The sequence below is a fragment of the Dipodomys merriami genome, unplaced genomic scaffold, assembly GCF_024711535.1.
Source record: "Dipodomys merriami isolate MVZ:Mamm:240054 unplaced genomic scaffold, mDipMer1.0.p SCAF_342, whole genome shotgun sequence".
Taxonomy (NCBI): Eukaryota; Metazoa; Chordata; class Mammalia; order Rodentia; family Heteromyidae; genus Dipodomys; species Dipodomys merriami.
Window position 1 is genome coordinate 452,135 of NW_027204960.1, and position 21,140 is coordinate 473,274.

At 51.4% G+C, this 21,140-nt stretch overlaps 1 protein-coding gene across 7 annotated transcripts in view; it reads left to right on the plus strand.

Moving 5' to 3' along the window:
• LOC138803598 (kelch-like protein 3) overlaps window positions 1-21,140 on the plus strand; it is a 95,017-nt gene that overhangs the window by 27,591 nt on the left and 46,286 nt on the right. For 4 of the 7 annotated variants that reach the window (XM_069987664.1, XM_069987663.1, XM_069987665.1 and 1 more), the window contains 3 exons: window positions 7,130-7,249; window positions 13,167-13,273; window positions 17,334-17,455. In XM_069987664.1, the coding sequence (XP_069843765.1) occupies window positions 7,212-7,249; window positions 13,167-13,273; window positions 17,334-17,455 (267 nt within the window). In that variant the 5' untranslated portion in view covers window positions 7,130-7,211. Of the gene's footprint in view, window positions 1-2,135; window positions 2,200-7,129; window positions 7,250-13,166; window positions 13,274-17,333; window positions 17,456-21,140 lie in introns of all 7 variants that reach the window. The other 3 variants (XM_069987661.1, XM_069987659.1, XM_069987660.1) reach the window with 1 other exon arrangement.

Consider the following 21,140-nt stretch of genomic DNA (forward strand, 5'->3'; position numbering starts at 1 on the left):
AAAGAACATCATCTGATGGTTAAATAACCTTCTTTTCTAGCTAGCATGGGATGAACTAACTCCAGGGTTTTCACCATCTGTCCCTTAAGATTTTTTTTTTTTGCCAGTCCTGGGGCTTGAACTCAGGGCCTGGGCACTGTTCCTGAGCTGCTTTTGCTCAAGGCTAGCGCTCTACCACTTGAGCCACAGCGCCACTTCCGGCTTTTGCTCTTTATGTGATGCTGAGGAATTGAACCCACAGCTTCATGCATGCTAGGCAAGCACTCTACCAATAAACCATCTTTCCAGCCCCCCCCCCCCTCACTTAAGGTTTTTGTCTTTCTTTTCCAAAGGTACTTGAATGCAGTCAGCATAGTCTCATTGAAGCTCCAAATCACCTCGCTTCTCTGTACTTGGTTTCATCTCTAGACGAACAATGATCTTGGGCCCATGTCTGTAGCACACAGTATTAGTCCCGCGTGTCTGAACTTCATTTGTGGCCTTGGCCACAGTGCTGTTTGTTCATGGAGGGTGGCTGTAATAACTCAGGCAGAGATCGTGTTCACCTAGAATAAGATGGATCTAGTCCTGTCTGCGTGAGGGAGTGAGTTGCAGTTGTGGAAACACTTCAGTAGGGCTTATGGCTGGATGTGGGGGTATGCTCATGAGAAGGAAGCTCTCCAGGGTACCAGCTCAGGTCTCTGGCTTGGACAGGTGGGTGGGCAGTTGGTGCTACCTCTAAGGGAGGGGAATACAGAAAGAACTGGCGTAAGGGGCAGTGGGAGGACATATTTTGCTTACATATGTGTAAAACCTAAGTAGTAGTCAGGTAGCACATTGGATGCGCAGACTTGGAATTTAAGAGGCATTTAGAAAATGTGTATATATATATATTTATATATATATATATATATATATATATTTATTTATTTATTTTTGGTCAGTCATAAGCTTGGACTGAGGGCCTGGGCGCTGTCCCCGAGCTCTTTTTGCTCAAGGCTGGCACTCTACTATTTTGAGCCACAGCGCCACTTCTGGTTTTCTGGTAGTTCATGGGAGATAAGAGTCTCACGGACTTTTCTGCCTGGGGTTGGCTTCGAACTACAGTCTCAGATCTCAGCCTCCTGAGTATCTTGAATTACAGGTGTGAGCCACCGCTAGCACCTGGTTGTGTATAACTTTTTTTTTTTTTTTTTTTTGTCATTTGTGGGGGCCGAACCCTGAGCCTGGGCCCTGTCCCTCAGCTCTTCAGCTCAAGGCTAGCACTCTACCACTTGAGCCACAGCACCACTTGCAGCTTTTTTCTGCTTATGTGGTGCTGAGGAATCGAACCCAGGGCCTCATGCATGCGGGGCAAGTATTCTACCACTGAGCTACCTTCCCAGCCCGCCCCTATAACTTTTTATTTATAGCTTTTATATTGAATATTGGTGGACGTTCATTTAGCGGCAAACTTTGAAGACCGGCTCATCTGATTTGTATATAACAAGCAAATCTTTGAGTAAGTGCTGTTAAGCTGGGACTCAGGTTCAGGCCAGGCCAAGGGATGGCTTAAATAGTAGATAGGTGAAGCCGGGCACCGGTGGCTCACACTTGTCATCCTAGCTCCTTATGAGGCTGAGATCTGAGGATCGTGGTTCAAAGTCAGCCTTGGCAGGAAAGTCCAGGAGACTGTTATCTCCACTGAACCACCAGAAAACCGTGGCTCAAGTGGTAGAGCACTGGCCTTGAGCTGAAGAGCTCAGGACCAGTGCCCAGGCCCAGAGTTCAAGCCCCACAACCAAAAAAAAAAAAAAAAAAAAAATAGGTGGGCAAGAACCATGACTTTATTCTACAGACTGATAATTTCTGAGCCCTATAATCTATAGAGCCCTTTAAAAGAAGACCTTACAAGGGCAGACAGTGTACGGAACACATGGAAACCGAGGGCTCTGACTGAACCTTCAGCCTATAACCCTCACAGTGACGCTCTGAAGGACACGGTCTCGGTGATCTTTCTGGCCAGCTTGGTGATGGTGCACAGAAAGCACTTGGAGGTGCGGCATCCGGAAGGCCAGATGGGAGGCTGGAGGCCCTTGCAGTGATCTAAATAGGGAAAAAGAAAAGTCAAAAGACCGAGGAGGAGGGGCGAGGCTGTGTCTCCCCTTGTTTCCTAGGAATCTTGACCATCCCATACACATGGCCTGCGTGGGATCCAGTGGGCAGCTGGGAGAACACGAGGTATGTCTGAGCCAACTTCCAACATTCTGTCTGTGGGCTGTTGGTGGCTTGTTGGTGTCATTCGCTTCTGTGGACTCACCACGCTGCAGTGTGTGTTACACAACTGTACTGACGAGCAGCCAGACTGTGTGAGAACTTAAGAGTGTTCACACCACCTTTCACCAAGTGGACTAGTTTAGTAGGTAGTGTGAGTCTTATTCATAGCTGCAGGTTCCTATAGGAAAGAAGGAGAGTTTTTCCTGACTTGTACTTCCTCAGCACCCTAGTCTTTGTGGCCCCCTTGGAGTTTTCCCATGGCTCAACTTGAATGTTTTTGAGCTCTGGATGCTGGAGTGCACGTGAAGGCTTCTTTGTCCAGAAGATAGACTCTAGCATGGGCTAGGCAGGTTCGTTAAAAGGCTGTGTCCCCTCTTGCCAGATCGTGAAACCTTGAAGACTGAGTCATCTCAGTTTGGTTGGATGGAGATTCCTGAAGTCTGGGGTGTGTCCTGAAGCGCGCGCGCGTGCGTGCGTGCGTGCGTGCGTGCGTGCGTGTGTGTGTGTGTGTGTGTGTGTGTGTGTGTGTGTGTATAACAAGTAGAGGGAGGAGATCCCCCAGACTTACTTGGGATCAAGAACTGAGACTGAGCACTTGGTCGTTGGGAACTAAGTAGTTAAGGACTGCTGAATGGGGGGGAGGAAACGAGGGAATTTGGCAGCTCCCCCCCCCCCCCCCCGGGGGCACTTGACCCTTGACTGAGGAATGTGTGTGTAGAGCGAGTATCACCTGCATGCATGCGAGGGTGGACTGGCGGGAAGAGCCGGAGGACATTGGAGCTCAGGTCCCGTCTTTCTCCTCATTACTTGTGGGCTCTTGCCTGAGAGTCTGACTGTCCTGAGCCCAACGCTCTGTTTAATGTCTTGTTCTCTGCAAGTTTAGTGAACTGTCAAATGTGAGGCCGTCAGAAACCAGAGGCCAAGTACTGAGTTGCAGAGCAGGGGTTTCTCCTAAGGCACCATGACTTGTCTCCACATAAAGGACGGGAAGAACTCTGGGAGACCTATGTCCTTCTCCAAGCTGGTCTGTGCTCACTATCACTGCTTCAGGGAAGCTCTAGTGTGACTTTAACCCTCCAATGATAGGCAGTCCATGCCTGAGACCTTGTAGTAAACAGGGCATAGTATTCACAGGGATATGTATTATCGTCAGACTTGCTGGAAAGTGCAAAGAGCAACACAACAGGAAGAGTGAGATTTCCTGCCCATTAGGCATACTAGAGATCCTTGTCAGCACTTCCCAAACGGTCCGGGTCCTTATCGGTGAAGCCGAGCTAATAATACCTGTCCTCCAGGATTTTCTGAATTCTAATCTTATCGGTTCCCCCACCCCAAACCTCCAGTGGCTCTTTGATTCATTGCCAGTTATATCTCCTTTTGGTTTCTAAGTATTTCCATGGTCTGAAGGCAGTATTTATAATGACTATTTGTGCAGCATTTTATAGTTTCTAGGTTTATCCCAGTAGCTCAAGTATGTTTGCATTATTATATTATTATATAACATGTATATTACATATTGTATGTTATATATAACAAAATATAAATATATAATACACTAATTTATTGTAATATTTATTGTTTATATTATGCATTACATTATTTATATTTTAGATATCATTTATTATACTTATTATTCCTATGTAATTTATCACACTATAGATTAAAGGAAAAGAACCCTAATCATTAGGCATACAAATCTATTTGATAAAGTCCAGTATATGTTTATGATAAAAAGACTCAATAAAAACAGAAGGGAATTTCCTTAGCTTGGTAAACAGCATCTGTAAAAACCCTGTAACAATTATACAAGGGGCAGTGTTAGAACTATCTTTAATATCAAAGCTATGTCCAGAGAACAAGGGCTATTTCAAGCAAAAAAAAAATCAATGTCAAAAATAAGGGCTCAAATATAAAAAAATGAAACTATTGAACTGTTATTAGAGAGTAGAAATTAATATCTTATTGACTATGGAGTAAGGAAAGGGAATACCAAGAAATTATTGTACTTGTGGATTTCTTTTTTTGTGTTTTTCTTTTTTGTTTTTTGTTTTTTTTTTGGCTGGTTCTAAGGCTTGAACTCAGAGCCTGGCCACTGTCCCAGAGCCTTTCTGTGCTCAAGGCTAGCGCTCTACCACTTGAGCCACAGCACCACCTCTGGCTTTTTTTTCTGTATATGTGGTACTAAGGAATCGAACCTAGGGCTTCATGCATGCTAGGTGAGCACTCTACTACTGAGCCATATTCCTAGCCCTGTGGATTTTTTTTTTTTTTTGTTGGTCTTGGTGCTTGAACTCTGGGCCTGGGCGCTGTCCCTCAGCTTTTCAGCTCAAGGCAAGCTCTCTACCACTTGAGGCACAGCGCCACTTCTGGTTTTCTTGGTGGTTCACTGGAGATAAGAGTCTCATGGACTTTCCTGCCCAGGCTGCCTTTGAACCATGATCCTCAGATCTCAGCCTCCTGAGTATCTAGGATGACTGGTGCCCGGCTGCCTGTATATTTCTTATATGAAATGTTTCATTGTGACTGAGTGCTTTCTCTGGTCACATTTTCTGCCTTGAGATTTTTTTTTTTGCCTTTTTTAACACATAACTCTAAATGGTCTTCCATTGTGTGTTCCTTGATATTGATTGTCCTTTACTTAACTGACTTTCCTGTTCCTAGACCTTAGTCTCAGATGCCCGTGGCTTTACATTGATCTGCTAGGCTGAAGGCAGGAAGGAGTCTGTTACGCTCAGACAAACTGTGGGTCTGACATGAACTTCATATTGCGTATTCCACTAGTGATGGATCTCAGGGTGAGATCGATGGAGCGTCTCAGGCCATATCTTAACTGTATCAGCCTGCGCCAGTTGGCAAGGCTAGCCAGAAGCATGGACCATGCCTGGTAGAGAAAGTCAAAGGAGACTACTTTCCATGTCCTAGAGTTGGACTAGATTGTGAGTCCCCAAATCTACATCAGGGGAGAGGGTTCCATTTTCCAACTAGCAAAAGAAAGCTGAGCCTCATCCAAGCAGAGGTTTTTCCAAGGTCTCAGACTTGACCTTGGAGCTGGATGACCTTTTTTTTTTTTTCTTTTTCCCCCTAACCAATTTGGGGAATCGTCCTTCCTAACCCCCTCTGCCTTGCGGCACGTTCAGGAGTGGTTGGGAGCTGTGTGGCTCAGATCTCCATGGGGATTTGGCATTGCTTTGCGTCTGGGTTTTAGGGTGGAGAGCTAAGATTGCACGTGACCTCTGTCGGTCATCACCTAGCCCGCTCCGCCAGCCTCTTCTAATGACTGCCATCTGGCCTTTCCGTGGAATCATGGCTTCCTAGCGGCCTTCCCTCAGCCTCACTGTTCTCCGTGAGGCACAGAGTGTCTACCTGCCTCCTGGCCCAGTGCTCAGCGTAAAGCCAACTTTGATGGCTTGCCTGGCTTTCAGGGAGACACCCAAACTCCGCGGTCTTCCTTCTGAGACTCCCCTCTTGCGTTCTCCTTGAGTTGTGCTCAACGGCTGGGCATTGAGCACACTGCTCCTTTTCTCTCCAGTTCTCTGTGCATTTCCCCTGCCTGGAGTGCTCCCCAGTTGCCTTTTTTACCTGGCTTTCCCTTCGGATTTCTGCTTCGGGCAAGTTTCACCTGACCCTGGCTGGCATCACTGGGATAGTTTCCCATCACCCAGAACTCCAGCTTCTATTGCAATCACAGCGCTTGCCATGATCAAAGCTAAGTGGCTCACCCCTGTAAAAATTCTAGCTATTCAGGAGGGTGAGATCTGAGGATCATGGTTCAAATCTAGCTCAGGGAGGAAAGTCCATGAAACTTTTATCTCCAACTAACCGCCTTTACAAAGCCAGAAATGGAGCTGTGACTCAAATGGTAGCACATTAGCCTTGAGCAAACAAGCTCGGGACAGTGCCCAGTGCCCTGCATTCAAGCCTCAACACTGGCACGTGCACGCACATGGGCACACACACAAACAGCACTGATGGGCTGGACAAGGGGGTTTCATTTTGACCTTGTTGGGTCACAATAATTAAGATGTGATGTTTGAAAGTTTACTTGACCTCTCATCCAGTGAGTTCTAAGCTTTTCATTTTTTATGTTTTGCCGGTTGTGGGGCTTGAACTCTGGGCCTAGGCGCTGTTCCTGAGCTCTTCAGCTCAAGGCGAGCACTCTCTTGAGGCACAGCACCACTTCTAGTTTTCTGGTGGCTAATTGGAGATAAGAGACTTATGGACTTTCCTACCCAGTCTGGCTCTGAACCATGATTGTCAGATCTCAACCTCTTGAGCAGCTAGGATGTCAGGCGTGAGCCATCAGTGCCAGGTGAGCTGTTTTTGGTTTTGTTTTTGGTTCCGGTTGTGGGGCCTGAACTCTGGGCCTGGGCGCTGTCCCTCAGCTCTTCAGCTCAAGGCTAGCGCTCTACCACTTGAACCACATTGCCACTTCCGGCTTTTTTCCTTTTTGCTTATGTGGTGCTGAGGAATTGAACCCAGGGCCTCATGCATGCAAGGCAAGCGCTCTACCACTGAGCCACCTTCCCAGCCCCTGTGAGCTGTAAGCTTTATGTTTCTCATGTTTCTCTTGTATTTACATACAGTATCTGGCCCCATCAGAGCCCATTAACCGTGTAGTGATGAGGTGATAGAGCACTCCGTCCCCCTTCCTTTTGAGGATAAGGCCCCCACAAAGTCACACGGCCCTTGATGGAACAAGTTCCACTTACAGAATGAAGTGCACGTGCCATCAGAAGGTCCGCAGGTCCGCTGTGCCAGCCAGTGCGTCTCCTTCCCTGCCAGTTTGTGGCGAGGGGGCCGACCTCCCAGATGCCTCCCGTGGGTGGGTAGAAGTATGGACGGCTGACTTTACCCATGTGTGATCTCTCTCCCTGCTCTTCCTTCCTTCCTGCAGCATCAAGCCAAGCTCCCAGCCACCAGCGCAGGCCCAGGACGACGAGAAGAACCAGAGAACCGTCACTGTCAACCCTGCCCACATGGGGAAGGCCTTCAAGGCTATGAACGAACTGCGGAGGTACTCTTCCTGTCTTTGCCTGCGCGCTTTCCCCCAGGAAACTTGGCAGGGTTGAGTTTCCTCAGGGAGTGGGAGCAGATCAGAACGCCACCACCGATGAATCCTGGCTCTCCCCGCCCACTCTTGGGCTTCCGCTTTCACATCCTGAGACAGGGTGGCTTTGCCAGCCAGCGCGCTCTCCCCTGGGTGCTGGGTGTTTATTTCACACCTAGCATTTCAGTGATTAATCACAGAGGAAAATTCCTTTGTGGTTAGAGCAGGTCTGTTCATAAGCTTGATTTCTAACCAAAGCAGTGGCTTGGAAACTGAGAATGGAATGATTGCAACACCTATGCGCGTGGGCACACACACATACACACACGCACACACACGCACGCAGATGAACAATTGAACATGCTAGTTTTGTTTGGCCTGGCTCTCTTATTCCTTGGGTTGAGCCTGCTGTGGCAGTACGTCCACTCAAATGGAAGAGTTTCTCACCCTTGAAATGAAGTTCCATTTCTTTTTTTTTTGTTGTTGTTGGTCATGGGGCTTGAACTCTAGGCCTGGGTGCTGTCCCTCAATTCTTCAGCTCAAGATGAGTGTTCTGCCACTTGAGCCACAGAACCACTTCTGGTTTTCTGGTGGTTCATTGGAGATAAGAGTCTCGCGGACTTTCCTGCCCGGGCTGCCTCTGAACTGTGATCCTCACATCTCAGCCTCCTGAGTAGCTAGGATGACAGATGTGAGCCACCAGGGTCCAGCTATGCACTTCCATTTCTTTCTCTGTTGAAGAAATGAAACGCAAACGTGCTCTCATGTTTCCTGAACCCGGTGGTGAGAGTCCGCAGACTCTTTGCGAGCCAGTGTGCATGTGTGACAAACTTGTTGAAGATGTGTTTAGGCACCCATGCTTTCTGTTTGTGTACAAACCCTTGTGGACACCGCCTCACCAGAAGGCAGAAGCTTCCTTTGCCTGTGCTGTGGGCTTATGGCATTCTTGGCTCTGGACCTGTTTACTCACTCACTCTCTCCCCCCCCCCCCCCCCCCCTTCTAAGCTCCCTAAGGGTACCGTGCACCTGACAGTGTGTTTCCTAAAGGTCACTGCCTGAAGCAAGTATGTCCCCTGAACTTTGGAGAATCCTTCCTTCCTAAGAACTAACTCATGAGGGGCCGTGATGAAATAAGTGTTTGTTGAGGGAGAAAGTAAACTCTTTACAAATGAAAGTGTGTGTGTGTGCTCACGCATGCGTGTGTGCACTTTGGTATTAGGGCTTGAACTCAGGTTCTCATGCTCTCCCTTAACTTTTTATGTCAAGGCTATGCTCTACCACTTGGACCACAGCTCCACTTCCAAGCTTTTTGCTGGTTAATTGGCGATAAGAATCTCACAGACCTTTCTACCTGGGTTGGGTTGGTTTAGATGTGGGATCCTCAGATCTCAGTCTGCTGAGCAGCTAGGATTACAGGTGTGAGCCCATGGCAGCCAGCTGGCCAATTTCTGGAAACAGAAGAAGCACAATAGGTCAGGCAGAGAGAAAGGGCCTGGATTGACAGGCTTCTTGATCTGGGAGACTTTCAGGGCGAGACAGGCATAATCGGTTTTTGATGAAGGGACGGTCTAAAAGCCTTTTGCTGTCAGGATTACGCCACTGAAATGCCACACGATATTCCGGGGACCCAGGGCTTTCTCCTGTATTGTCTTCGCCTTCCCCTCTCTCAATTTTTAAGCTATTTTAGTTTAAGCACACATGTTCTTTGTAATTTATGAATCACACAATCCCCGACTTTCCTATTCTTCCAGGGTAGGGAATGGGCCGTTGGCATGGTAACCGCCCAGCCTTCCCGTTCCTTTTGTACTTCCCTGCCCCGCTCTCTGGCCAGACCATGGAGCTTCTGGGTAGAAGAATCCCTACCGTGTCATTGGCTCCTGACATAGCATCTAGTGGGCAGTGGGGGTGTGGTCCTTCCTGGGCTAGTACCCCTGGCCCAGGCCTGAGATGAAGCAAGCAGGGGAACAGAGCAGCTATTATCCAATGAGTATTTGGAGCCCATAGTCTGTCCCACCCCATCTTGACAGTCAAACCCAGGACCTAGTACATGCTAGCTCTCTATTATGACCTCATGACCTCTCTAGTCCCGTCTGGCCTGTAGCACTGATGAACAATGCTCTAGACACATCTACGTGCAGATTTCTGTGTGAAGGCTTGTTTTTCTTTCTCTTGGATTGCTGGATTGTATGACGACTCCATGACGAACCTCTGGAGGAACAGCCCACCAGACTCTTCCCTGGAGCAGTGGATGGCGATTCCGTGCTCTCGAGTTCTCCCCTAACAACTTGCCACCCCTGTGTTTGATCGCAGCTGTCCCGACTGGGAGGAGATACATTATAGTGGCTTTGATGTGCATTTCCCTAGAGACGAACGGTGCTTAATGTCATTTCCTCTGATCATTGGTTGCAGTTTCCATATCTTATTTAGAGAAATGTCTGTTCAGATCCCTGGCCTACTTTTTTTTTTTTTTTTTTAAAAAGTGGAGTCCTCTCTCTTTATCTGATTTGGGCAGTCCTGGGGTTTAAACTCAGGACCTTGTGCTTGCCAGACAGGCATTCTATTACTTGAGCCTTGCCTCTGTCCTTTTCTGCTTTAATTATTTTTCTAATAGAGTCCAACATCTGAGCAGGCTGGTCTGGACCATCTTTCCTCTGCAGGTGGGATGACAGATGGACTCTAGTATGCCCAGCTTCTTTGTTATTATTATTATTATTATTTGTGCCCTCTTTGCTTTCAAAACCATAATTCTCCTGATTTCCACCTTCTAGGATTACAGATATGAGCTGCCTTAGTTTTCTCCTTATTATTGAACTTGTAAGCAATTGAGTTCACCTTATATTCTAGGTATAAGCCCATTTTAATATAGATGATTTACAATTCTTTTTTTTTGCCATTCTACAGATTGGCTTCTCACTTTCCTGAGATTGTCCCTTGAAGTGCAAATGTTTTCAATTTGTCTCATTTATCATGTTTTCTTTTGTTGTTTGTGCTTTTAGCATCATAGCTAAGAAACTGCTGCTTTGTCTGAAGTCATGAGCATTTCATGTTTCCCCTAGGTCTTTGATTCCTGTGGAGTGAATTTTTATGTATGGTAAGAGGCAGAGGTGCAACTCAGTTCATTTGCATCCTGTATCCAGCTGTCCCAGTACCATTTCTTGAAAAGACTTGCCTTTTGTAGTTGAATGATCTTGACACACTTATGAAAAACCAATTGCCCATGTGAGGGCTTACTTGTGGGTTCCCAGTTCTATTTTTTTGCTGTCTCTGTGTTCTGTGCTTTTTTTTGGGTCCGGTTGTGGGGCCTGGACTCTGGGCCTGGGCGCTGTCCCTCAGCTCTTTGGCTCAAGGCTAGTGCTTTACCACTTGAGCCACAGTGCCACTTCCGGCTTTTTTCTTTTTGCTTATGTGGTGCTGAGGAATCGAACCCAGGGCCTCAGGCATGCAAGGCAAGCGCTCTACCACTGAGCCACCTTCCCAGCCCCTGTTCTGTGCTTTTTTTTTTATGGTTCTTACCCTTCCTCTTTTCCTTCCTTGTATTCTTCCTCTCACTTTTCTTTTCCTTCCATCTCCTTCCCTCCTTCTTTTCTAGTTATGTATAGGGAATAGATTTTTTCTTCCTCTAGTAAATTCTGACCACATTGAGGAACCTCCCTGGGTTCTGTGACCACACCCCCACACTTGGTCCCTGTGATGTGTACGCTCGGTGACCACACTGTCTTATTTGTCCTGTAGTTTAGTGCAGTCGTGTGAGCATGTGAGGTCAACTTTGCCTGCTGGGGGTGAGGTCTCAGCCTTCCAACGCTAGGTTTTTCTTCTTGGTGTCCCGTGGTCTTACCCTTCCCAGCATCCTCTTCACCGGGACTGTGTTCTGCGTGAGCCACTCTCCTTGATGGAGCTGCCCGCTCTGCACATCAGCCAGCAGGAGGTGTGCTGGGAGAAGCACCGTGTCTAGAGCTGAGAGCCCTGGGTTCAAGGTCTAGGCCTCTGTGGCCCCAGGCATCCTTTTCTTCCTCCGGCCTTTATGGCCAGAGAATCTCCAAGGGCATCTGCAGCTCAGGCAGAGGCAGCTTTTATGACCCTGTCTCTAAGGGAAGCTGGGAGTTGACAGTGGCTTGAGTTGAGCCTCAGTTGGCCAGTGTGGCTTCTCTTCCATCTGTCCCAGACATGACCTCAGATGTCCCTGAACCACAGTCCGTGAGTCACCAATGAGATGTGTTTGCCTTCCCTGCTTTTGCCTTCTGCCCTTGGTGCTTCAGTCTAGAGGAGAGGCTGTAGACCGGGCTCTGGGGCTAAGCCACGTTCCTGTCTCTACTTTCACGTGTCGCCCCTTTCTGTGTGAACTTGGGGTAACTTCCTTAACTTCTGCGAGCCTCGACTCCCTCATTTGTAACACAGGGCCTAGCCACGAGGTGTAACTCCATTGGGTATAATAGCACGGAATGAAATCATATGTACAGACAAGTGCTTAGAACAGCGCCCAACACTTGTAACTCAGGAAATGCTGTCGGTTACATTCATAATAGACTTTAAGAAGAACTTGGAAGAAGTCCTTGCGGACCCACAGGATCTTGTGGTACCCCACCAGGCTGTACGCTTGCTGGTCACATTTTCCTTCCCTCCCAGGGATGTGACTTGATCCCTTCCATTCATTCATTCATTCATTCAGCAAAGTGTAGGGCCTACTGTGTGCTGGTTATGTAGTCAGGCACCTAGGATTACAGTGTGAAAGAGACAAGGCCCTTCCCAAGTTGAGCATAGCAGAGACAGATGGTCGTGGCCTCCTTACCGATGGTGGCAGGGCCTCTGGGAGTCCCGTGCGTTCAGGTGTAGCGGCCCTGGCCTCCCCTCCCACGCTGGCCTCCGTGGTGGAGCCCTTGCAGAGCTGCCACTTCCTCATCTGGCTGCTGGCACTGTGAAAACCTGAGGGGCAGGAAGTCCCGCCTCCATGCTGTCGTCACCACGGGCCACGCCCACCAGGCTGCTGGGGGTGGGGCAGGCCATCAAAGGGTGGCTGGGGGGTAGGGCTTCCGGGGAGGAGTTGGAGAAGGGGAGATGAGACACGTGGGAAGAGGTGCACTGAGTAGAGGGGAGGCCCCGGGCCGGCAGAGAGGCCTGAGGAGACCCGGGCCAGAAAAGAGACCCAGGTGGAGAGGCCTGCGCAGGGCTGAGAGGCCTATGGAAAGGCCTCTGAAGAGTGGAGAGGCCTGTGAAGGAGTCAACAGGCCTACAGAGCTCGGAGAGGTGGAGAGGCTTGCAGAGATCAGAGAGTCCCTCAGAGAGGTGCAGAGGCCTGCAGAGATCGGAGAGGCCTGTGGAGAGTAGGCAGGTGAGGTTTGTAGGAAGGAGGAAAAAGGAAAAAAATAAAAACCCTGCCTCCTTGGAGGTTGGAGTTGCTTGTAGTTCTGAGGTAACATAGGATGGGGCTGCAGACCAACTAATAAAACTCCTTTGTCACCTTTAACAGTGTCTCTGTGGATTGTCTCGCTTTCGGGTTATTACGGCACACCTTCAGGGCTCGAACCTGCTCCTGGACACTCAGCACTCTGGCAGTTGCTTGATTGACAGCCCCAGGCCCTGCCTCTGCTCCCTGGTTCTCAGCGCTAGCGGGACTGGGGAGCAGAGAGATGAAGGCAAAGGAGGCTGCTTCATGGTTGCAGTAGCTCGGCTTTTTTCTTTGTGCCTCAGGAAAGCACGAACGGGAGGTTATCCGGGACTGAGGGGAAAAAAGAATCCCTGAGTCTCTCCCCTGACAGACAGGGTTGGAGCAAGCCTCTGCAACCACTCTGAGAATTGGGTGGGAGGAAAAATGACTCCCATGTCTGACAGGAGACAGGTGTGCGTGCTGTGCGTGACCCACCCCCGTCCCCTGCCTGGTATCTTACAGCAAGCAGCTGTTGTGTGACGTGATGATCGTGGCAGAAGACGTGGAGATCGAAGCTCACCGGGTGGTCCTGGCGGCCTGCAGCCCCTACTTCTGTGCCATGTTCACAGGTATGCTGGGGTGGGGGTGGGGGAGCGGTGGCAGGCATGGAAACTATAGAACCAGAGGAGACATTGAGGGTGTGTGTGTGGGGATCTCGGGAGGGAAGACTGAGGCTCTGGAACCCACCAGGAGGAGCCTCTCTGTTCTCAACTTTGCATGGGGAACTCGCTAGAACCAGACCCCCAGCCAGGTCAGCTGGACCCGTCGTCTCTTGTTCAACTACGGGGAACAGGGAGGTAGAGTGAATGTCCAGCGTGCACCACAGTCTTTAAGGGCAGCTTGCTGGTCGTGAAAGTTACTGGGCTCACAGGCAAGCCTGCTGGGATCTCACTTTGCAGTTGGGGAAACTGAGGCCGAGAGAGGGAAATGGATTTGCCCACACACCTTGGCCTGGTGCTGGACCATCAAGCTCATGCCTTGGCCCCTCTGGGTGAAGGGCAGGGCCTTCTCTTGGCCTTTCTGGAGGAGGAGGTTCAGAGCTGTGATGATGGAAGGTTTGGGGGAAGGATGAGGAGAGGATGAATATTCAGGATCTGCTGCAGTCGAGCCCCTTTGCCAAGTCTCCAGGAAAGACGGTGTCTCACTCGCTCACATATGCCGGGTCTGGCCGGATTCCAGGAAGCCCACGGCCGGCCTTCCTGTCTGTGGCACCTCCCCTGCACCAGGTACACTGCTGACGGAGGCCATCTGAGCTATACGCCCCCAGCCTGGTCAGGTGCTCCTCCCTCCGCATGCTGCCCCGGGGCCCTGTGCTGGCCCCGAGGATACTGACCATCCAGCCTGGTGCCCAGGTGTCCTGGCCCTCCTCCCACTGGCTGCTTCTCACCCTGTGAGTTATCTCCCTCTCAGAGAGGCCTCGGCTAGCCACAGCTCCACACCAAGCCTCTATTTATTTCTCTTGCTGTGCTTTTTTGCTAGTTAGCTGGATGTAAGCGTCTCGTGAGCTTTTCTGCCCACACTGGCTTTGTGTTGTGATCCTCAGATCTCAGCGCCCCCCCGAGTAGCTAGGATTACGAGGTGTAGGACTCTAGTGCCCGGCTCTTGAAATGCCAGTTCTTATCTGAGGAGTTATCACACGGATTAAATGAAATAATGAGTAGAAATCCTTAGCAGTGAGCCCGGTACATGGAGGCGACTGTCACCTAAGCCAACGTCATTGTTTGGTGGAGTAGTCATTTCCACTGGTCTCAGACACCTACCCAGGCCTCTCATTTACTACAAGAAGATTTTTCTTAGGAAATAACTATTGTGGGGTGGGTGTCGTGGCTCACACCTGTCATCTTTGTTACTGGAGGGGATGAGATCTGAGGATCATGGTTCAAAGCTAGCCTGGGCAGGAAAGTCTGTGAGATACTCTTATTTCCAGTTAACCAGAAAACTAGAAGTGGAGCTGTGGCTCAAAGTGGTAGAGTGCTTGAGCAGAAGAGCTCAGGGACAGCACCTAGGCCAGGAGTTCAAGTCCCTCAAACCCTACAACTGAAAACAAACCTAAACAAACAATTGTTCTTGAGCCCTTGGTTTTTCTTTTTCTTTTCCTTCTTTTGTTTTCCTATCATGGGACTTGAACTCTGGGCCTGGACTTCTTTTGCTCAAGGTTAGCACTCTCACTTGAACCACAGTGTCATTTTCCTTTTTCTATTTATGTGGTACGGAAGAATTGAACCCTGGGCTTCATGCGTGCTAGGCAAGCACTCTGCCATTGAGCCACATTCCCAGCCCAGAGCACCTCCCCCCCCCCCCCCCCCCCCCCCCCCGGTTCAACTCTAGGCCTGGGCATGGTCCCTGAGCTTCTTTGTGATCAAGGCTAGAGTTTCCCACGTGAGTCACAGTGCCACTTCTGGCTTTTTCTGTGTATGCGGTACTGAGGAATCGAACCCAGGGCTTCATGCATGCAAGGCAAGCACTCTACCTCTGAGCCACCTTCCCAGAGTACCTTTTTTTTTTTGGTCGGTCCTGGGGCTTGAACTCTGGGCCTGGGCGCTGTCTCTGAGCCTCTTTGTGATCAAGGTTAGCACTCTACCACTTAAGCAACAGTGCCACTTGGTTTTTCTTTCACAGTGTGTTTTTCCTTACTGAAGTTCCTTAGGAACTTAATGCAGAAGATGAGAGATTTTGGAGTTATCCAGAGAAGCAAGAAAAAAGCCTCTGGAAGTTTCTCTGTCTAGAAAGCGGTATTAATAATCTCCGAGGATTACAGAAACTGATAAGAAACTGGTAACAGAATCTGGCATCTTCCCAGAAAAGCCAGACTTTTATGTGTAGAAATATTATGGGTACAAATATTTTCCTACAATGTGAGGAGTTTGCGTTTGTTTACCCCCAAATTACAAGATCACAACCAGACCCCCAGGCATGAGTCCCACATCGCCAGCCAGTTGCAGTGTCGCTCTTGCCCGGGGAATCGCAGCCTTATAGACAGTCTGGTTGCTCTTTCTCTGGTCTGATTTTCTAAGGCCCAAGACCTGAAGTGAAGAACTAGCCACCTTTGATTACCTTTTGCAATATGTTTTCAGTTGGCCCTTCCCTAATGAACTTTTTTTTTTTTTTTTTTGGTTGGTCTGGGCCTGGGCGCTGTCCCTCAGCTCTTCAGCTCAAGGCGAGCACTCTACCACTTGAGCCACAGCGCCACTTCCTGTTTTCTGGTGGTTTATTGGAGATCAGAGTCTCATGGACTTTCCTGCCCCGGCTGGCTTTGAACCACAACCCTCAGATCTCAGCCTCCTGAGTGGCTAGGATGACAGGCATGAGCCACCGGTGCCACTTGGAGAACGTTTTAATAGCCACTTGGAGAAGCAGCGTTTACCGTGTGATTTCCGTGTGTCAGTGTCTGCAAGAGGAGATTGCAGGAGGAGAACCCCATCTCTCCTCCATTTCTTCCTCCTACCCCACTGTCCACAGCTGTCAGAGGAGAGAGGGGAGAGGCCAGAGTCCCTGATCCACCTGACCCCCGGCAGCGAAGACAGCAACCCCTCTTTCCTCTGTGTCTCAGATTCCTTTCAGATGGAGAACAGTGTCAGGGTGGATGGGTGAGGAACTTGGTGCCATCCACGCAGCGTGGAGGTGGGCACCTTGTAAGCCCACAGGCTGTACTGTACCGCATTCCCTTGGCTCTGCCCTGGGTACCACACTTGTCACAATCAGGTTGTGCTCTGTTTCACCCCTTTGCAGACAGGTGTGGGCATCTTGTCTTTCCGGAAAGCTGCGGCTGTGTGGGTCAGCCAGGCGCTGTCTGTGGTCAGGGTTCCTGGCACCATGAGACTGTGGGGTGCTGTCACCCGCTGCCCTCCACCAGTGCTGCCTTGCTTCTCAGGGCTTCCCAACTGCTCTCTCCTCCCAGCCCGTCTCCCCTCTGCACCCCAAGTTTCCTTCAGAAATGCCCATCTGTGGAGAGCCTCTCCATGCGCTGGCGTCCCAAGTTCAGGTTGCATCCATTGTAGTTCTGTGCGTCCTGGCCGACCCTGCCTGTCCTCCTCTGGGCAGTCCCTTTCTCCCCACGGAGCCCACATCCAGCCTGCCCTTTTGTCACCGTTGGGGCCTGTGCACCTCTTCTTCCAGCTAGTCCAAACGAGCCTCCTCTGCGATACCTCGAAGCAATTTCCAGGCCAGGGTTGCCGCCCTGGCCTCTTCCTAGCTGAGACTGACCACGGTGGGACCGATGCCCTGTCCCCTCCGGGTAACGGGCATGGCATCCTTAAGTCTCACCAGTGTTGTGAGCCTCGGCTGTCCTTAGGGCCCTACACGTGTGGCAGCTTCGTGTCTGAGGCGCTCTGAGTACACCGTTGCTGAATTCTGATCACCTTTATAAATATTTTAGCCGCTCTTGTCTGGCTGGACCCGGGTGGGGGACAGCGCGTGTCTAACACTGGCTGTGCAGAGCTTGGTTACTGCTGGTCCCCTGTGTAAGATTGCTCGGTCCATGTGGCCCTGCCCCCGGGGTCAGCTGGTAGATCCCTGACCGTGGGTGACTCCCTTCCCCACTTCTCTGCAGCCAGGAGGCCACATAGAAGACGTGAGGTACACCCTAGGTGCCAAAACTCACGGCCTGGTTGTTTTCATGGTGACCTGCAGGCGACATGTCTGAGAGTAAAGCCAAGAAGATAGAAATCAAGGATGTGGACGGGCAGACGCTCAGCAAGCTGATCGACTACATCTACACCGCGGAGATCGAAGTGACGGAGGACAATGTGCAGGTAGGCCTCGGCGCACCCCCTACTCGGGGCCAGCCTCACCCAGCACGCTGGGGCTGGAGCCTAGCACTTGGTGGACACTGCGACCTAAAACACGCAGGCGGGGTTGCTGCCCCGTGCGCGTGGAAAGCCTTGCCGGCTCCCCCTGTGCCTGTGAGCCGATGGGGACTGAGAGTGAGGGGCCAGCCCGGCGTGGGGCGCCAAGGCAGCCCCCATCTGTGGGAGTGGCGCGAGTGTTCCCAGGAAGAGGGGCATTTGGGGATCTCTCCTCCTGGGTGTGCCCAGAACGCTTAAGCAAGGCCTAGGCTCAGGCCCTCCTCATTCTTGACTTGTGGTGAGGTCAGGGATGAGTGGAGTGGATTGGAAAGGTGGAAGAAAGCTGGTGCTAAAGCACTTGAGCCACAAGTAGAGTCTCAGGTTTTTCTGCTCCAGCTGGCTCTGAACCGTGGTCTCAGTCTCCTGGAGTAGCTGGGGTTATAGACATGAGCCGCGGGTGCCTGGCTGAGCCCATTTCTTGGCTAGAGCCCCAGCCTCAGCCCCTTACAGGTTCATTGTAATCGAAGCTGATGTACAGAGAGCGCTGTCTGTGTTCCAAGCCCTTGGTCCACCGCCTTGGTCTCTGACCTTGCTCCATCTTCCCAAGTGTCTACTGAGAAAGAGGCATAAGAGGGATGAGGTACGTCATCCTCAGTCCCACAGCCAGGGAGTGGACAGGAAGTGGGCAGGGAGTGGACAGGAAGTGGGCAGGGAGTGGACAGGAAGTGAGCAGGGAGGAGACAGGAAGTGGGCAGGGAGTGGGCAGGAAGTAAGCAGGGAATAGACAGGAAGTGGGCAGGGAGTGGACAGGAAGTAGAGAAGTCTAAAACTCAAACCTGGGTAGGGTGGCTCAAGCCTGTAATCCTAGCTACTTGGGAGACAAGAGATTCACGGGGAATGCAGTTGTAGGCCAGCCTGGGCATAAACGTTTGTGCGACTCCATCTCCATGAGTGTCTGGGCACAGTGATGCACACTTGACATCCCTAGAGACAGGACTGAAGCGTAAGTAGGAATTCCCCAGCCCGGGCCGAGGTCTGCACCTCAGAAACAACCACGCAGCCAAGCATGCGGTTCAAGTGATAAAGAGTACCTGCTGGGCTGGCATGCTGGCCTGAGCTCAATGCCCAGCACCACCAGAAAAGCAAACAACAAAACCCTAAAGCAGCACTCCTTGAGAGCACCATCCTGCCCCTTCTCTTCATCTCTCCACTTCTCTTTGTGGCTCTCTTCTCTCTGCAGGTTGTACTCGGGCACCATTGCTGGTCCCAGCAATGGGCAGAAGCCCTGGCCTGTCACCTGCTCCTCTGGGTGGCTCCCTGGGTGCCCGGGCCCGCCCCTGTCATTCAGCAGTAGGTGCTTTGGGAGGCAGAGCACTTCCTCTTGGTTTTGCTAAGGGAAGCAAGCTTGGACTTGGGATATCCTCTACTGCACGGTCATGTTATCCCTTAGCTCCGTCTCCTGGTCCTGCCTCTTGGGGGGTGGGGGGGGGGTTCCCGACAAGAGAAGAGGAAATCCTCTCAGAGCCCCACTGACATGGGCGGGGGAACCAGGGCAGCCCCTGGAGGAGACTTAGATCCAGAGGAGCTTCCTGGGCTTAGATCCAGGCCCGGAGCCCTTTAGGGCTGGGCAGCAGCGTTTGAGTCGGTGAGACCTCCCATCTTTACATCTTCCCCTCAAGCATCCCGGTGTCCTTTCCGCCTCATGCCTTCCCTTCCCTGGGAAGCAAGAAGAGGGGAGAGAAAGGGCCTTTGACCCACCGTTCAGGGCAATGTGAGATCAAAGGCAGGCGGCGAGCAATTACACAAAGCACAAGGCCCTCCCTCTCCCCTATGGATGGTTTCAGGAAGCTAGCTCAGGAGTGAGTCCCACACGGAGAGGTGGGGAGCGTTGGGAGATGTGGGCCTACCCCGTCCAGTGGGTTTGGTGGAAGCCAGGGGCTGTGTGGGCAGAGGTGTCCTGGGGGGAGGGGAGGACGGAGAGCGTAACTGGAGGAGCGTGTCCCGGAAGTGCAGGTGTTCAGCACCCACGGGCGGCCAGTCACGGGGGCGATTAAGGGCCCAAGCTGTGCTGCTGTTCTCCCCACTGAGGACCTGGGGAAGCAGAAGGCACCTGAGCCGCACCCCGGCTGGGGCTTGGTGGGGGATACAGTCTTACGGGGGTGCTGGACCCTCAGAAATCCATCCTGGGGTGAATTCAGTACGACCCTAGGGTGCCCAGAACAGAGTGTTAAAGCTGGCGATGCTCCGACGATTGGTCCACCTGTGGCCCGGCTCCAGGCTCTGTGGCTGGGGCCGGCAGGGTGCGGGAAGGATGGGGAGGCGCTGTACTTGAAGGAGGTCATCCAGGGACTCGGAGCCACCGGGGACCTGCTCTGTACTCCCAGTGTGTGTTCCAGAGGAGAATGGTTAATGGCTCTCCACTTAACTACCTGCAGAGACTAATCTGTGCATGGAATCTTCTGGGCCAGGCCGAGCGAAGCGTCCAGGTTAATTGAGTTCCCTGGTTTATGGCCGCCTGGTGGGGACGGAGCTTGGAGAGGGGCGCGCGCGCGTGTGTGTGTGTGTGTGTGTGTGTGTGTGTGTGTGTGTGTGTGTGTGTGTGTGTGTGTGTGTGTGTGTGTGTGTGTGTGTGTGTGTGTGTGTTGAGTGAGATCTGGACTAGTTGTGTTCACCATGGTCAAAAAAAATAAAAAAAAGCCCCCAAAACCAAGCACCTCCCAGGGAAGGGTGATGGTTGTCATTTTCTCCCTCGGGAATGAATCAGTGGGCAGCAAACTGCAAGGACATAGTGCTGCTGTAGGGAGGAGGCTGTGCGATGAGCAGAGCCTCAGAGCATGAGCACTGATGGTGGGAGTCGGGGGGCGGGTACTGTCTGTGGGCAGGGTAATAAGTGGCCATCAGCCATTCTGGCTACCCACGGAAAGTCCCGGGGACTCCCCAGGACTGCCCAGGGCTGTGTCCTCCTGGGCCTAGCCTGTCCAGGCCGGCTCAGCCGCTCTCCCCAGGCGGAGATCAGAGGCCTGGCCAGGGGATTGTTCAGGGCAAAGAGATGTGGGGTGTACCCACGTGAAGCATCTAAGTCACACAGTTCTACTCTGGGAGTTTTTGGGGGAGGGGGGAGTCTTCCTGAATTTCCCTTTGGAGACTCATTGGGCCTGCGCGTTAGCCGGGGTGAGCGTGAAGGGCGGGGCAGAGCCAGCATGGAGGACGGCAGCCTTCCCCACATTTGATCAGCAGGGCTAGCTTCTGCCACCCTGGAAAGGTCCTGGGAAACCTGACAGGGTCTTGGCACAGGGCTTGGCCGTCTGAGCGAGTGCCCTGCTGGCCTGCTCAGGCCAGTCTCTCCTGGCTCTTAGGAAAAACACCTGAGCAAGAACGACTTCTGTCTCTCAGGATACGGGCAAACTGCTCGTGCCCCCTGTGAGCTTTAAAAAGAAACTCAGCGCTGGGCACTGGTGGCCCACGCCTGTCATCCTTGCTACTCAGGAGGCTGAGATCTGAGGCTGGCAGTTGGACTCCAGCCTGGGCAGGAAATGTCCGTAAGACTCTTATCTCCTGTTAGACACCAGAGGGTCAGTAGAGGAAGGGTAGCACAGTTGTAGAGTGTCAGCCTTAAGGGGGAAAAAAAAAACAAACAACTAAAGTACAGTGC